The 19,258-nt window shown below is 36.3% G+C and overlaps 1 protein-coding gene across 1 annotated transcript in view; it reads right to left on the bottom strand.

The window, feature by feature from the left end:
- DCX-EMAP (Doublecortin-domain-containing echinoderm-microtubule-associated protein) overlaps positions 1-15,016 on the bottom strand; it is a 151,804-nt gene extending 136,788 nt beyond the window's left edge. The window contains exon 1 of the mRNA XM_035352541.2: positions 13,706-15,016. Within this exon, the coding sequence (XP_035208432.1) occupies positions 13,706-14,509 (804 nt within the window). The 5' untranslated portion in view covers positions 14,510-15,016. The remainder of the gene's footprint in view (positions 1-13,705) is intronic.
- Positions 15,017-19,258: the final 4,242 nt, after the last annotated feature.

Below are 19,258 nucleotides of genomic sequence, written 5' to 3'. Positions count from 1 at the left end.
ATAGTATCAAAATAAATGGTAGGAGTTTTATCAAAAATCTGGTAGCATATTTTAAGGAGTGTTTTAGGTCTATTCCCATATTACATAATGAGATTGGACGGTAAATAGTAAACCATATTTAATATAAGAAGTAGTAGAATAGCAAACCAACCAAGTATCGTAAGAAAATTCATCATTTAAAAAAAAAAATTAAGAACACACAAATTCAACTCGCTCTTCCTTATTGCATTAAAATCGATTATAAATCTGTTCTAGTTCAAATTTATGAGTTGCATATGAATTCTGAATTCATTCTTCTCGATGTGATGCATTCTGTTACGTCACTATATCTGAAGATGTCAGATAAGTTGCGGTTCTTCGAGTCAAATAATAAGCATATCTGACAAGAGCACTTCGGAGAGTCAGCTAATGAGGATAAAACTTTATTTTATTTTAAATATTAAAGGTTAATATTAAGCACATAGTTTAGTAGAAATGTGATTATATAAATACACAGAAATTGAACAAATTTACCTTTCTTCTATTACTATATACTTGCATATTAATTAAATGCATATCATTATTTTTTATTACATATTACATATAACGCAAGGTTGGATAAGTAGTATCCCCTAAGAAAAAAATAGGTATAAATCGTGGGATTTATTAAAAAAATAAAAATTATGTGTAACAATTATATCTTGTGTTGCCGTTGCTGATATTTATTACAATTAAATTCCATACAGTCTACTCTCTTGAATAAAATTAATAAAATTTATGAACACGAACTTAATACGACTTAGATAACCAGTATTCTTAGTCATACCACCTATAAGCGTAAGTCGCATAAGTTTAAAATTGGATAGTTATAATAAAACATTCTTTTTCTCAGTTAATTTATTTATACAATTAATTACAACAATGATCACAATATCTTCATTTCCTTGTTAACTCCAGCATATAAGTCGTGCATCCATTCTTTGCATTTTAGGCACTGAATCATATTCTCTTCGCGGTCTTTCTCACAAATATTACAGGGACACCGACACGATGTGAAACAATATGGTTGACAAGAGGGTTGCTCGTTTTGCCGAAAGAGACAACAGAAATTTATTAATTTCTGTTACCAGCAAGGAAAAAAGCTATTTTCCGCCAGCAGAATGCCAGTTCAGGACTGTGAACCTAAATCAAGTTGCCCACTAGAAATAAGCATCAGAATTACAAGACATCCATATGCAATACAATTCAACCTTTTTTTTTTTTTTTCCGTGCAAAAGGAAAAGACAAAACTCCTCCTTTTTCCATTAATATTCAAAAGAATATTAAATACACTCCACCAGCTGTTTTTCACAGCAAAATTTGAGAAAAATCCAGTTCTTTTTTATTTAAAATTTCCCATAATGCTCCAACGGTCTGGACTGTCTGTATAAATGAAATATTTGAGTCAGTATGAGCTGCATAATGGAAGATACAGCTTTCTTCATAAAGCACTTGATCTTTGAAAAATATTACTTTCTAAGGGAAAAAAAAATTTTTTTGAGAGAATAATTGCATACTTTACCTATTAAGTTTAGCAAATATATTGTTGAAAAGCTAAAGATCTAACTACTTTAAACATGACTACACCTTTTTTCGAACACATGAACCGAGGCACTTGGTTTGGTTTATTTGATTATGGCAAAACACTCGAGGGCCATATGCCTAAAGGTAGGGATGCCTTCGTGAAGGTCTTTCGGACAAAAACTGGTTCGTATGCACGTTAAGCATGAGAAAGCGCCCGTGCAGCCAGCCCGTTCAAGGGATTCGAAAACCTCGGACCTAACTGCCAGTGTTCAGACACAGCTCGGCCGCTAGGGAGAACCTGCACCGAGATAATTTAAAATCGAAAGATAAAAAGACCTAAAGCTGTACTACCATTAAGAACAATAGTCTCAAATCTACTGCATCAGATCTAAAATTCGCCACTTAATACTGCAAATTACACCATATGAAATGAAAATTTATTATTTATTCTTTCATCGACAAAATGGTTGACGTAACATGTCTTATATTAATAAATTAAATATAGTATTTTTTCTATACACTATCAATTCCATATGAATCCCAGAGATTAAATGCAACATTATTCGACATTAAACAAGGAACTATAATTTCCAAATTAAAGTACTTAACATAACAATGATTCGAAGCAAACGAAAAAAAAAGCAATTATTAATATTTAATGAGATTCTTATTTAATGAGATGCTCATAAGCCAGAAAGTAATTTAACAAGGAAAAACAAACAACAAAAACGCACTATTTAGAACATGATTATTTCTTATTAGCTTAGAATAATTACGGCCCTATGTCAAAAAGCAGCTGTATCAATCTTTGGCAGACAATGGGAAAGTAATGTCATTTTGAATTATTGGAACACTGGATTTTGGATTATTACACTTTGGAAACTACCACTTCTAATACTGTTATATTTTCTTTTATTTCGAGAATGACACCAAATTCCACTTTTTACATGAGAATATCACCAAAACCTTGTCTGTGAAAGCAATGAAACAGAAAAATGTAAACACAGCGGTTGTCTCCTTCGCGCTAAAATAAGACGCTCTTAGAGCTTCAGCAAGGCAATGATAAAAGCACTCAATCACCAAATTACATACTCTTGCCAACATATGAACATAGTGAGATTCTTCCAAATATGAATATTTTCATACCTACCGCAGCCTCTGATATATAAATACGTTAAAATATATGAAACATACCAATCATTCAGAAAGCCTATTTAAGATTAAATTATGTTATTTTATTTGCCTTTTATACGAGTAGATAACATATACTGCATTTTATGATAAAACAAAATTATAATGGGTATGTGTAAATATAAATGGAAGATATGAATTTAAACGCTAATTTTTGCTTAGTAATTGTCTTTTAATTTATTATTCTTTTTTCCACAAATTTCACTCTGTAGTTTTTCTCCAAGAGCTTATATAAAGCCATATTTAAACTGGAATGGCTTCCCAGAAGCTGAGGGGTAAAATCGCTGAACAGTGGTAGCTCAATCCGCGTTCGAATCCCAGCGAATGGTTGGCTTTCGTGGTTTTCCTCACGTATAACGTGGCTATGAATTAGTTTGTCTTAGAAAGTCATCCACAAAGGCAACCCTCCCCACAGGCAAACAGCCCTCGAGTTGCTTTGCCTTTAACAATCAACCTAACCTAACTAGAACGCGGAACAGTTAAATAACTAGGCGTAAAATATTGTACCCATTCTATTAAAATTAATTCGAAGTAACTTACAATAATACAGTTATTTCAGAACTCTTGCTGCTAAACCAAGGCAGCTAATGTTAAGTATCTGAAGTACGTATGTTACAGCAGACAGAACAAATTTTTAACAAACTATACGCATTTTTAGCCAAATATTGATAAACTTATATAATTTCTCCACGCAGTTTCTTATTTTTAATATCTCGTCAAATAATTTCCATGCATTCAAAATGAAATTAAAGTTTACATATTCTTCTGCGCAAAGCTTGACTTGCGAAGAAGAATAATTCTAATAATGCATTATTAGATTCTCTTGCGATCTAATAATGTATATTAAAATCTAAACAGCAGTAATTCTCTGTACAGAAGCTTTCACTTCAAATAACCATTAAGTGATTTACTGGTGCTATCTAAATAGCTGACGTAATTGTATGAAGCCTGACCCATTTATGCCAACTTTTTAAGTGGATCGATATAAGGTGTGGATCAGTCTAGCGACTCCCAAAAAGCAATATGCGGCGATCAACCTCACCCGAGCCTTTTTTTTTTTTTTTTTTTTTTTTTTTTTTTTTTTGAATAAGGAAAGACTCGTCAATTTATTAACTGCACAATTTCGAGCCCTTGTTACTTCCTGGTACGTGCATAAAAAAGTCTAATGTGATACATTCTCAACGGAGAGAGGAGCTATACAAAAGCAAAGTACGAAAAATTTGGCTCCATTCACTGCCCAGTTATTTATCGCATCAATACTTACTAAGTGTTTAATATTTATTTAACATGTTACCTAATGGTTTAGCTTATTAATCGCCACTTTGTTAGTCAAAGCTTACATTTGTTAACCGTCTTCTGTTAATCAAAGCTCTGACCAGAAGTCTAATAATTGTTTTTTCTTTTACTACCATTTATTGATTGAAAGACTATTATTGGGGTTACTCCCATATTATTTTAATGAAAAAAATCTCATTAGTTGAATTCATTTGTTTGAGACTTATGCTTTGCTTTAAAAGTAAGAAAAGAAGGGGGACTTGCTGTTTAAAAACTCAACATTATAGTATGTCTGAAAACTCATAGTCTAACACTTCGAAGAAGAGTTTATCGCTAAATTTTAAAATATTAAAGATACATGAAAATTTGAAAAATGTAAGAAAAGCTTGTAACTATTTCATTTCTCTTCGTAAATAAACGTAATATCTACTATTGCCAACTCATGACACTAAACATTAACCGCCTCTAAAATATAATCGCCTCTAGAAGCAATACAGCACATTGAGCGATGTGTGATGCTTTCAATTATGCGGTCTATCAGTTCCACAGGAAATGAGAGCCATTGCTCTTGCAAAGCAGTTGCAAGCGCGGCAAGGGTCTAAGGGGGCGGATTGAGAGCAGCTAGACGTCTCCCTAAAGTATCCCAAACGTGCTCGATAGGATTCCAGTCCGGGGATCGAGCTGGCCACTCCACATAATTGTTTCCTGTTGAAGATAATCATATACGATGCGAGCCCTGTGTGGTCTTGCATTGTCGTCCTGTAACAGGAAAGCATCACCTATTGCCCCGGCATATGGGCGCACATAAGCATCAAGGATGCCATCTCTATAAACATGAGCATTCACGGTTCCCCTTGGAAAAACATGTAGGTCTGTGCGTCCACCCAAAGAGATGCCACCCCAAATACAGACACTGCCTCTTCCGTATGCATCCCTTTCATGGATGTTTGACGGATGATAACGGGTTCCAGGTTCTCTCCATATCAAATAATGCCTACTATCGCGTTCTAGACTAAACCAGGACTCATCCGTAAAGAGAACAGCCCTCCATTGCTCAGGCGTCCAGTGGACATGTTGTCGTGCCCACTGCAAACGGTCCCTCCTATGGCATGACTTGAGCAGCATGCAAATAGTTGTTAACCTCGCATACAGACCACCTTCGTGAAGCCTTCTACGCACAAGTGACGTTGACACCAACCTTCCGGTGGCTGCAGCAAGGGAGGATCTAAGAAGAGTCGAGTAGCGGTTCTATTCCTGAGTGAACATAATGTCAAATATCGGCCATCGGCGCTCGTCGTAGCAATTGGCCGTCCTTGGCTGAACCTCCTAGGTGCCGAATCTGTCATTTGAAACTGCCTCCAAAGTCTAGGAACCACAGGACTCACATTTAGCCATCTGTCCACTTCTGTTTGACTTTGTCCTGCCTCTAGTCTCCCAATGGCTTTCTGTCGTAGTTCTGCAGGCAAATGATACCTGGAGATCATTGTTACGAATTGGCTATCTCAGATTTCTGATGTCACTATCACAGTGAAATATGTGGGCTTGCTCTTAAGCATGGATTTTTATGCTCCTCGCAGATGACGTATTCCGAGTGCAGCGCCACTAATTTGCATATTGGAGTTTTACTCAGCTAGTCTTACTTGGCAACATATTCAAATTTTACACGGTTTGGCTTATTTTTGAGAGAGTTATCGCTATTTTTGTGATTTTTCTTTAATTTATGATAACCAGTGTATTTTCCTCAGTCTAAAAATTAGTCCAAAGGAGATCTACTAGTGAACCAAGCGCATAAGATAAACACTAATAAGTCCACCTATGTGCGAATCCTAGCGGGGTTGCTGGCAACATGAGTATTTTTGCGGATTCTTTCAGCTTTAACGTAGATACCAGCCAAATTCCCTCAGAAAATCCTAGATTCCTTAGAATGAAGGCATCTGTCTCATTAAGCCGACAGCAGCGTATACTCTGCCATATTCAATTAAAAAGTTCAGAATACCTTCACTGCTTGAAGGAGAGGAATCTTATTTTTCGCCCTCAAAATCTATAAGAGTTTTCTACTAAACGAACGCCAATTAAATATTGATTTTTACTAAATTTTAGGTTCATAAGTACAGCAATAACCATAATGCAGTAAAAGCCTGCATAAGAAAACTGGAAACTTACGATTATTTATACATTATTGAGGACTTTTTTACTTTCTTGTTTTTTATAAGATGCTTTTCTTTATCGAATAATTATGCATATAAACTACAGTCTTATTAATTTTCCTCATATGCGCGCTTTTTGAACTTCAGCAAATGTACATGGCAGCCGAATACTATAACTGTAATAAAAATACAAATCTGACATTATTTTAACAATAATTGCATAGTATTTCTTTTATACAACTTATACAGAAAATTCATGAAACAATAAATGAAAATATTAAAAAGGTATATTTTGAAGTTTTTCTTTCCCTATTTTTCTACATACGTTAAAGAATAATGTTATAACGTATTTTCTCTCTCCCTCCAGCAAGCCTTCGTGGTATTACGTAGCACACTCGGCGCGAATTACAGAGGTTCAGGTTCGAGTCCCGGCGAGAACACTGATCATTTTTCATATCTCCAGCATAAAAAAACTAATGATTTTACAAGTGGCTCCCGAACTAAAAGATGGTAGACGATAATTCGTCACCACCAAGATTTGGCGAATGAGTCCCCTAATCCCCAGTAGTCCTTTAAAAGGAGGAGTATATAAGATGTTTTCTCCCTCCTTTCCACATGCCTTCGTGATGTAATTGGAAGCATACTCGACGCATATTACAGAGGTCCAGGGTTCGAGCCCAGGCGAGGGCACTGTACATTTTACACGTCTCCTGCTTAAAAAAAAAAAAATCATATTTCTACAGTGGCGCCTGAACTAAAAGGTGGTGGACAACAATTCATCACCAGCAGGATTTGGCGATTGGCTCCCTAATCCCCAGTCGCCCTTTAAAAGGGATAAGGTATTTTCTTCCTCCTTCCAGTATGCCTTCGTGATGTATTGGTAGCACATTCGCCGCGTATTTGAGAGGTCCAGGTTCGAGTCCCGGTGAGAGCATTGCGCATTTTTCGCATCTGCTGTTTCAAAAAATCTTAATGACTCTAGAAATGGCGCCCTAACTAAAAGGTGGTGGACATTAATTCGTCACCACTAGGATCTGGCGATCGGGTCCTCTAATTCCCAGTCGCCCTTTAAAAGGGGAGTAAATAAGGTATTTTCTCCCTCCTTCCAGCATGTCTTCGTGGTGCAACAAAGGTAGCATATCGAGCACTCAGCGCATATCGAGATGTCCAGGTTCGAGTCCCAGCGAGGGCATTGCACAATTTTTCACGTCTCTTGCTTCAAAATAACTAATGACTTTACAATGTTATTACCTAAAATGATGAGTACAAAAATGGGATTTTTTTTTAGAATGAAATGTGAGCCTGAGCATGAGTTTATAAAAATAAAAGCGTTATCCAAAATTGCTCCAGCCCATTATTGGGATGGATAAAAAAAAGCTCTCCTGTGTATAAAGCAGCTGAACTGATCGGTACAGCGGTTAACGAAGATGCTGTGGTATTGATGGGCCAGGGCTAGAAACCCAGAAGGCATGGATGTTTGTAACTGCATAGTATCTGTGTGGCATGAAGGTACTTAAAATCCCGACAAGCCGAAAGTCCTATCAGCCGGTTTGGTGACTGGGAAAGAGGAATGGATGACCTTAGGGTCCCTGCACAATTAGAGCGGTGGGACTATATGACTGTAGAAGGAAGGATAAAATTCTGGTGTCTTTCCCCACTTAACCTGTACTTGTATATGATACAACAAACTATTGATGTCCAACCTGAGTGATATATAATTGCATTTCTTGCATTTACTATGTCATTTGAGTGATTGATCGAGAATTATGACCATTTAATCTCATTGTATTCCACATGGGTAAAGTGGGCAATATATTCGTGTCTAAAGAAAGATATCATCAAATGAATACTGTCTTCTTAATACTGATGATGGATACGACCTACGCATTATTTAGTGACGCGGTCGTAAAGGAGGCAGCTGGGACAACACAAGGCCTGAGTTCGAATCTCCAAGAAAGTATGGATGCTAGTAGGTGTACAGAACCTTAGGGGCTTTGGGGGGAAGGGTACTTAAAACACTGTAGAGTCAAAAGTTCTGTCGAGAGATTGATAGAAGGGAAAGAAGGATGGGAGACCTTCGGATCTATCCTCTCGCGAGATTCTTCTTCGAAATCAAGACGGACCTTGGCATTCGTACTGGTAGCCAAGACTTAAGCCAGCGACAGACGTAACCCTTGCGCTTTTCTCCACGGCGAATTCGTTGACTTGGTCTGACGTTCCTGACAGACAAATGAGATAAGTCTCAACAACACCACATGATCTTATATGGAAATGATTTCTACATGCTGCAGAAATACAGGGTGTTTAAAAAGTCCCGGACCCATTTTGATGCTTAATAACTCATAAAATAATAAAGCTAGATTAAAATTAATAACATAAATGGTTATATAGACTCAAAAAGCTTCATGACCCTTGTCAATGAACTTCCACGTGTGCCCCCTTCGTCGCACGGAGAATATCAAGTCGATATTCAATTTCACGCCAGGTGCTGGCAAGCATGTCGGCATCCACAGAGGCTATTGCGGTTGTAATTCTAGCTTTTAGGTCATCAATGGCACTCTCCTCCTGTAAACGTTGTCCCCAAAGGAAAACTTCCAGCGGCGTTATATCAGGTTATCTGGGTGGCCAAGGAATTGGACCTCCTCGCCCAATCATCTTCCTGTAAAATGGTCATTCAAAGAACTACGAACGATGGTACCCCGATGAGGTGGTGCACCACCTTGTTGCAAAAAGACATGTGGCTGAAGCTCTTTTAGCTGTGGAAATACGAAGTTTTTCAACATGTCTAAGTATACCACTGATGAGACCGTCTTTTTCTGTAAAAAAGAAAGGCCCAATGACTCGGTCGTGCATTAGTCCACACCATACATTAACCTTTGGGGAATCCGTCTGTGACTCACGGTATTCATGGGTGTTTTCAGATCCCCATATGCGCACATTATGGTGATTAACAATGCCAGAAAGATGCCAAAAACAAAAGAGAGAAAAATGCAATTAATAAGCAGACGATATTTAGAAAAGTACAGATATTTAGACTGGAAAATGAAATTATCTGAAATTAACTACACGCGCAGACGATATTTACAAAAGTAAAGATATTCAAACCTGAAAAGGAAAATATATAAGTTATTCCATCAATAAATGCCCTAATTTTGTTTATATCTTCATTATTTTATGAGTTATTAAACATCAAAATGGGTCCGGGACTTTATAAACACCCTGTATGTCTCACAGTAGCACTGCAACTTACCACCGTCAAACTGACATAAATACCAACAAATGTAGACAGCTGTTGTAAAATTCCACATTGTGAAGTAGGTCTTTAGACCTTTAATAGTGTACACAATTAGATTACCCTTTTCTCTCATCTGTGCTTCACATATGTACGTCCCATCTTCAGGACTGAGATTGGTCATTATAGATGAATCCCTTTTCTACAAGTTCCTTTTATTTTTCCCAACAAAATGAACGCGAAAACATATTACAGAAGAATGGATGTTAAAATATATCATATAAATGTAATACGTAACACACGTAAATGTTACAATTTCATTAATTTCAAATCTGATTCCTTTGTGCCTCTAATAATAATGAGAAGATTTGAAATTATTATCGAAGAACTTTGGGACCGTGAGAACTAAATAAGGTCTAAAACTTGATAATTGTACGGATAAAAAGGTATAGAGAAGGTGAACTGCCTTTTCACAGTGTAGCCTCAATGCTATCGTTCGCTATATCTACCCATCTCTGTTCACCAGCGGTCAAGTGGTAAAGTCGCTAAACACTGGTAATTCGGTCCAAGGTTCGAATCACGCAAACGGACTGGCTGCATAGGCGTTTTCGTGGTTTTCAAAATGCGTAACGTGCTTACGAGACAGTTTCCCTTAGAAAGTCCTCCACGAAGGCATCCATCTCCTTAGGCAGATAGCCCTCGATTGCTTTGCCATAATTAAATAATCCAATCCAATCCTTTAGTACCACCACTACAAAGTTCCACCACCACCACTCTTGAAGCTCATATCGCATAAATTTACGAGTGTTAGAGAAAATACGCAATCAGGATTTTGGGGTTTTATTTTTTTAATTTAATAACTCTCCAAGTTTTGCCGTAATCTCATAAACGAAACTACCCATTTCTGTCGAATTTTGGACTCGATGGCACTTAAATTAATCTGTATTTTAACTTACAAAAACATAGCTAGATAAGGACAACAAAACTAAAAAAACAGGCATCTATTTACGCATGTAAAGAATCATTAAAACCTAGCACAGCGTAAAATAAGTGCTATATTATATTCAGCAGCCTTTTTATATCGAATACGGAACAAACTTTTAAAATTCTTACACACTAGGCTACTGGTCAGGTTTTTGCCTCTGGGGAACAGAACAAATCTGAGAAATGTTTTACATTATTAAAGCATTCTTCCAATATATATATATATATATGTATGTATGTATGTATGTATGTATTAGTATGGTAAGAGTCGAAACCTTTAGAGCAACTGCGCACAGAAATGTATTTGTAAGGAATTACAGAATCCCCCCCACCGTTAAATGCTCTTGTGAATTACGCGATTAGCACATACAGTTAACAAAAGATACATGTTTGGAAACCCGGCTACAGTACGGTTGATTTTCATGTTTCTCTCACCTTTCTACCTATTACCTGTTACTACTATAATACAGGGCTTAGTTCTCATTCTCTGCATCAAGTTTTCTAGTTTTCTTGAACATTTTAAATTGACAGCAAGATGCATAATGAAAGTTTGTAGATACATTAGCTATTTTTTTTGGAAGCATGAAAGATGAAAAATGAGCAACGCCTTCGCCAGGAATCGAAGCGCGGACCTCTGGAATACGCGCCCAGTGTGCAGACCACCACACCACGAAGGCATGCCAAGAAGGTGAGAGAAATACCTTATAAGTTCACCACCGAAAGCGCTATTATTATCAAAGGAATTTAACGCTTAAAAAAAATAGGTCTGAAACATGAGGGTTATTTCGAATCAGTTTCCATATCTTAAAGCAGATGCTTGAAATTAATTTTCAGATATCTCATTTTCAAATCGAACGGATCGAATGTTAAATTAGAAAAAAGAGTGCAATTAACCAGAATTATTTCCATCACGCATTTTAACGAAGTAAATTAAAAAGCTGTAAGAAGGTACTTCACACAATATTTCCGAAGTAAAATAAACAGTGTTTTTGAAGTTTTACAGATAAGACTGCTTCGAATTTCCCGAAAACTTTCCTGGACAAAATAAAAATGCTTTGAATAATTACAGACGTAATACCTTGGTAAAAAAATATTCAGCATTTACTTAATTCATACGCATGAAAGCTTATGTTATAATTGTGACAAGTATTAACTAGAATACATAAGAAAAGGTGTCCCTAAGTCAAATGAACTCGTCATCTGGTTATACTTTAAACCTGGTTTCAATTCATATGCGGATAACTTTCGAATGAATATGTTGTAACATCGAAACACTGAACCCTTCGAATCGGAAAACACACAAATATTAAGTTTGGTAAATTGGTTTAGGAAAAGCGCATCATAATTTTCTACTTAACAGATGGATGACTTCGTTAAGGACTAGGGAAACTGGCTCATATTTGCATTAGATATAGGAAAAATCAAGGAAATCTCAAGTTAGCCCGTTCGCCGAGAAAAGAACCCTGTTCGAACTACGATATTCAGCAGTTTTATCGACTGAGCCACTGGTTAGATGCTGAAGCCTTCGAATTTGGCCAGAGATAATGAAAGCTTAATACTAAGGCAATAAAACTAGTCTTCTGACAAGTTACTTCTTTGAAAGAAAAAGGGCAATAACTAGGACATATAGCCACTGAATAAAAAACAGTTTTCTTCTCCATGCATTCTAACCATAAGAATGACTGGATCTGATTCCCGTAACAGATTTCCTTATAAAGGTATCTTTTTGCAAAATGTTTTGCAGACCTGTTAAAAGTAGGCAGACAAATGTGAGAACAAATTTTAGGTTTAGAAGTTATTTAGTCATGAACATACTTGTTAAACCTATCCCCCCTTTCACTCTCTGACATATAATATAATGACCTAAAATGAAACTATCAAAAGGGGGGGGAAATAAAACATGTGGAGTAACGTCTAAACAAATTTTCGGGCGCAGAAAACAAAATTTTGTATCAGATAATGAAATCTGCGGGGAACAATCGCATATAAATATGAAAAAAAGGAAAAACTCGAACAATGGTTCAAAACGGAAAGCACTCAATCAACGAGAAGTTTAAAAGAGATATAGAGGGATATATAAAAATAGAAAAAGCTAAATACAATGCAGTTCCTAAAAAGAAAATGATGTAAAAAGAAGAAAAAATAAGAAATCCTATTAAAAATGATTATTTCATCCGCAATGCATAAGAACCATTGCATTGCAGTTTCAATATATTTATTTATTTATTATCAATCCAAGAATTGACTTCTTACGATATAATGAATTTCAGACATATGCAGTACAGTTAACGCTCTTTTAAAAAGCACTCGTTATAATGATCATCCCATTACCGTAAGGAAGTTATCACTTGTTGAGAATATATTACAATCAATTTTCTCTGTAGCGATCACTCATTATAACGTCTTTTTTCTGTAATAGGCGAGAGCAAGAAGTCATTAGGTCATCAACGATGATCTACCGTTTTTTGATGCAATAATTTACTCTCAATTTTATTCAATTCAAAAACTTAGGGCTTTCAAGTGGTCTTGAATCTGTTTTGTGTCAAGCAATTTGACACTGTCTTGCATCGCTCAGCAATTTGATATGAAGTTTCATTAAAATAAATATGGTCCCGATCTCTACAGAAATACAATAAATAAAATTTTCTGCTTGAGTAGTTAAGATTTTCTTTAATAATAATTGTAATAAACTTTGATAATATTATTGTTCAATACTCTGGCGGTGGTTTCTGAGGTTTCTTGAACGACAGAGAAATTGAAAGAATCTTCCTTAAAATTTTGCAATAACTTCAAGAGCAGCTTTAAAATGAGTGAAATTCAAAGAAAATATTAAGGAAAAAATAGTATGTAGTTGCAAAAAAATTATAACTTCAATGCATTTAACTTACATATTGCATATAAACTGAAATACAAACTGTATCTACGTATATTATTATTAAATAGTATTAAATATTAAATAATTTCTATCTATTAAATAGTATTACACTATCTTCCTCTTAACTAAGACGGTTTTAAAATTAAAATGCATCGCTGCAGCCTTAGGACTTGATGGAACAAAGTAAAATTTTAACTTAAGATTAACCAATTTGCTATTTATTTATTTAAATGGATAATAAGTGCAAAGGAATATTAAATGAATGCTAAGGAAATTTGGAAAAGCCTTTCATGAGTGTAAACAGAGCGCTTCAATGCAAACAGTAAATATGGAGTTTTGAAACATTTATGCAAAAGCAAATAGAAAGATTTTAGCTATTCAATCTTATCGAAAATAATAAAATTTAACTTAAACCTAACCTAGTCATTAAAATAAGCATAGTTATGTTTAATTTCTTACCTCATCTCCCGTTTGATTATATATCCTTTTAGCTTGAGGAAGTTTAATAGCTTGCCCCAAGTCTTCCACAATTTCTTCGAAAGTCTGAGTAGTGCGTAAGTTTAACAACACCCTACTGAAAACAGTAGGATTTTGGCTATTAACTACAGTAATAGTTTTTCCTTCGTTTTGAGTCGGCAGAGAACGACTCCGAAGATTTTTGGGAGTCCTTACTCTCCAATCTTTAGAAGGAAGAGGGGTCACTGGCCGATACAATTTGAGATCTTCCTTCCGGATGGCAAGTGGAAGATGAGCTCTCGATACCATTGCAGCACGCATCCTATTTGATTGACCATAAGCCAGCTCTTGAAAGTTTTTGGTACCAGAAACAACGTAGGAATATCCGTCAAGGAGATCATCTAAATCAGTAATTCTCCTTCCTGTGAGAGAAAATATAAATCGAACCCCATGTGGTATATTCATCCGCTGAGTCAAGTAATCACACAAACTGTCAAGAGATACAAAATCTTTGCCTGGCATAATAGAAACTTTAGTCCCACTATGAAAAGGATCTCCATTTCTATAAAAGGTTACCATTCGAGCTTTCGGGGGCACAATCGGTTTTGGTATCATTACAGGCCGAGTTGTGTCCCATCGGTGTTGTACTCGTCCCACAGCGGCCATCCTGGGTCTAAATCTTCTACTGGACTTCTGTCTGGCTATAAAAGTAAGAGTATTACCGCTCTTGCTCACTCTCCACCGGCAGCGAAAATGCCCTTCTATAGTTCCCAACTTGAGATGTTCTGGCAATTCTCTTGCCAGCATGTTCGGCGATAAAATGACAAGTTTCAAACATGATCGCAGTGGCTCCGGAAACAGGAACAGGTGTTTCTGAAAAAGCGACCAATCGCTAGCGTGAAAACCAATACGTAGGCGAGGTCAATGAATTTTCACTAGACAGTTCCTGAAAATAGAACGGTACTTCTTCGCTTCCAGTGGCATCAGCCAAGAGGGATTAACTTTTCATTATTCAGCGCTCCGTCCCGAGAGACGTTGCTAACCACGTGCGCTTCGAATGGACCCAGTCGATGAGTTGCTCTCCGAAATCCATCTCAGATGAAGCTTGTCACCAAAGGAAATCGCTCTTTTATTGGTTGAGGTGAAATACTGTGAAAGAGTGTTGTTTGGACCGTTGACATGGAAACCATTAAAGCTATCGGATCGATTCTAATAATCGGAGATATTTACGTATGCCGATGATACAAACCACGGCATTAAAGGCTTTGGTTCGACGCGTAACTTCGGAACCAGTAATGTTATTTTCTTATCTAGTTCAGAGAGAGTGTTTGGAGCATCCGAACAGGGCGTGGTTCTCTGTGACAACTAACTGCCAGTAGAATCGGGTGTGGTTACCGCTCATTGCTTTTAATTCCCCCTCTTTTTAGGGCCATTCGATTATTTTTGGCGATTGCTTTTCCTTTTAAACTTAACAACAGATCCCTTAGGCATGTCTGCCACGTTAAATTTTTATACAGGTTACCCAAGAATCCGCCATATTAGTGAAATCATTTCAGAGACTATCGAAAGTTTCTTTATATTAAATTGAATAATCATAAGCATGGAAAATAAATTTTTTTGACCACTCATTGCTCTCAAAGCAATTGATCATGATGACAAGTTAGAAACTGATCAAATTTTTATAATAAGAGATCTTTGAAAAATTACACCGAGTATTCCTGAAAATGCAACTATAACATATTCTGAAGAGCTAAACGAAAACATTTGTGGAAGTGCATCCTCGTATTTATAAAAAAAAATGCAATCCTTCTCAAGAGTGGGTCCTGAAGATGATAACCGCAAAAGTGTTGAACACAGACATCGCCAAAAGATGTGACAAATTAGTCGAGAAGATTATATTTCTATAAAAGGTCTTCTTGGCCACGAAAGCGAACGAAAATTAATAGTTTACATGTCATCCATAAAAAATTAAATTAATGTCAAAGGATAATATATGATGAAACAAACAAATTCAACGTTAGACAACAATTAAATTAGAAAAACTCCATATGTAATTTCGACAACCAAAATTCGTCGCTAAGAATTTGAAATAATTTTATTCGCAGGATTCCCAAAAATATTTCGCCGCATTAGATAGGCAAGTTTTTTTCTATATCTATATTAAATATTTTTAATACTTATGAAAAACTATAACAAATATTATAAAATATCTATATATATTTTAAGCCATTTTAACTTTTAAAAAATTTAAAAAAATGAGTTTTACATTTTTGTGTTCTGTTTTAATTCAGTAGAATTATTTTATACATCTTGTCGTGAAATAATGATTCCTATCATCTTATCATGAAATAATAAAATGAAATGATATTTTATTGACATAAAAATACAGCAGTATAAAGTTAATAAAAAATGTTATGAAAAAGTAGAACCATGATTTTGAAATTAATTTGTGAGACTAAAAACGAAATTAATAAATAAATAGTGGAAAGGAAATGATTCTTAAAAACAAACAGAAAAAAGTAATGATTTTTTTAAATAATTACCGATACGTAAGATAACGGTGATATTTTGTGTTAGGTGTAATCAAGGCATGCCCTAACACATACCATTTGAAACATGTTATTCCAAAATTTATGAATTTCCAGCTATATCTGACTACGGTTCTCTCGACATTTTCTGGACTTTTCTGTATTTTATATCCATTATCGATAATGCTTACAAATTACACTATTTACAGCCTCATTCATTAAACAATCTGATGCCAAGACCATGGTTTCGTATGACACACAGTTAGACTCCTCTCACATCTCGTCAGGTAAGTAACAAGAAGTAAGTACACTTAAGTATAAAATTAAGGCAATTTGCAAATTATGACTATTTTTACGAAAAAAATTCAACTAAACGTACTAATTAAGGCGTCAAAGAATTATGCGAATATTCAGAGTCGAATAAGCGTGCACTTTCGTGTCTGCGAGGTTGTGATTGTGGGGGGGGGGGGATATCAGCGCAAGGGAATTTTCGGCAATTTGTGTGCTCGTACTACCGTGCTTCTCGCAAGAGTTGAGTAAATTTTATAAGCTATCAGGTAAAATGAGTAGCCAAGAACGTATGGATGACAGCGGTCGAAGACACTTAACTGACAACTGTTTAGCTGATGAGACTCTTAGCCAACAGCAGTTAGCCTGACAAGACATTTAACCGACACCTACACTTAGCCGATACGAAATTTAGCGAGACGGATATTTAGCCGGCAGGACATTTAGCCGACAGGACACTTAGCCGACAGGGTCATTTAACCGACACGAACATTTAGCCAACAACACATTTAGCCGACACGAACATTTAGCTGACAGGACACTTAGTAGACAGGGACATTTAGCAGAGAGAGCATTTAGCCGACATGGATATATAGCCGGCAGGACATCTAACCGACAAGACATTTAGCCGACAGCACGTTTAGCTGAAAATACATACATATACACAAAAAAATGCGACAATGTTTCAGGAAATAATAAACTGGCCAATTACAAGCCCAGGAGGATACAGAGCTCAGGTGGCCCAGTGTCACCTTCAACTTGTGAAAATAGTTTCAGGACGCTGGATCCATATTGAGAAGACCTGGATAAGGTCGATCCAGATCCAAACGACGAACGAGAATCGTTCTTTGGCACTTCCAGCGCGGCGACACAGGACTACTACAGCTTCAGGGCTCTTATGTGAACTGTATGCTGCCACTGGAACCCGAGTTTCACGGTCTGCAGTTGCCCGAAAGCTACAGTTCCCCTAAGGCTTCATAAGATAGGACTCTATGCCAGAAGATCCGCTGTTCACGTCCTGCTCACTGCAACACACAACAGTGCATGTTTAACAGGGTGTTGACAATAAGCTTGGACCAGACTTTAGTGGAGCATTGTACTTTTTTTACAGAAGAGTCCAGATTCAGCCTGAATACTGATTCTTGGTGTACCTATATGTGGAGAGAGCCTAATACTGTCTCTCTCTCTCTTATCAAGGAATTAACTGTGGTGGAGGCGTAATGGTTTGAGTAGGCATTATGTTGGACGGCTGCACATCCCTGTATGTGTTGGACAAAGACTCCCTGACTGCTATGAGAAATAGAGATGAGATCTTAGAGCCCTATGTTCGACTTTTCAGCGGGCGCAGTTGGTCCTGGGTTCCTGTTAATGGACGACAACGCTCGTCCACATAGGGCTCAGCTGGTCGAAGATTGCCTGGAAAGTGAGGATATTTGCAACATTGAATGGCCAGCCAGATCTGTTGACTTTAACCTTATAGAATATGGCTGGGACGCTTTTGGGGACAATTTCATCTCGTCATCCCCCTCCAAGAACCATCTCGGAGTTAAAAACGGCTGCACAAGTTGGATCGATTGCCACAGAGACTTATGGTGATCCCTGTACTATGAGCTTTACTAATCATGTATACAAAAAATTAGATTTCAATGGTACATCTCTTTCTCTGTTATAACTATATATTCATAACAAATTGATTAAAATCTGTCTACCAGTTTTTCAGAAATTCAACAAAACATGTAAATTATCTTAATTTTGCACATGACTGTATTAAGATTAGCAGTGTAGAGTTAAGCATCATAACTGTTTAAAAGCAAACATTAAATAAAATTATCATTTCTTTAGCATACTCTAAATACAGTGAATGACTTTATGTGAATGACTTCACATTCTGCACTACATTCCAGCTCGTAAATCTGCTTAATATCTTTGAAATTTCATACATGACATCTGCTGGTCAACTTGATTGCTACTCATTTTTTGCGTAAAGTACATGTTAGGTTATTTCTTCGGGACAGGAAGAAAACCATAGCTGGCAATATATTTTACAATTTTTTTTTATATATAGGTTCTTTGAGAAATAGCTCGTATAAGTAAATAAGTCTTTGATGGTTCGTCCGAGACCCATGGTTCCAATATAAGAATTGAATTGAATAATAAAGGTCTCAAATTTCTTTTGCCACACAGTTACATTTACGGTATACGAAATTAAAATTTTTATACGGTTCTGTAAAAGAAAAAGGTCGGTGAAAAAAATGTATTTCATAACCAAATTATTTGAAGGTGGGTATTTTATATTATCAAAATTGCGCTTGCAAAGTAATATAAGTCAGTAAATTCACTCCAAAATACATCACTTCGAAATTAGGCAGGCTAAGATTCAGAACTTTTCGTATCTAACTTACTACAGGACGACGAGAATTTTACTAACCGGCCTTTTTAATCTACGATCACTATATGGAAAATTAAATACGTAATTCAAGAAGAGGAGTAAAGTATACGTTTGAGGTTTAAAACCAAAAACTGATTCCTTCGTCATCTCGTAGTGAATAAAAATCTGTACTCACACCTTCACGTCCTGCTTCCTTGCCCCAACAAGAGTCAAGCGGCTAAGATTGCTAAATACTGTGAATATGACCTGGGTTCGATCTTAGGCGAACGGGCTGGCTGCATGGTTAGTTTTCCCCATGTGTAACGTACACACGAACCAGGTTTCCTGAGAAAGTCTTCCATAAAGCATCTC

The sequence above is a fragment of the Stegodyphus dumicola genome, chromosome X1 (assembly GCF_044657685.1).
Source record: "Stegodyphus dumicola isolate Sdum_Otavi_A_Nest chromosome X1, ASM4465768v1".
NCBI lineage: Eukaryota > Metazoa > Arthropoda > Arachnida > Araneae > Eresidae > Stegodyphus > Stegodyphus dumicola.
Note: the sequence above shows the minus strand (reverse complement) of the source record. Positions and strands in the feature narration are given on the sequence as shown.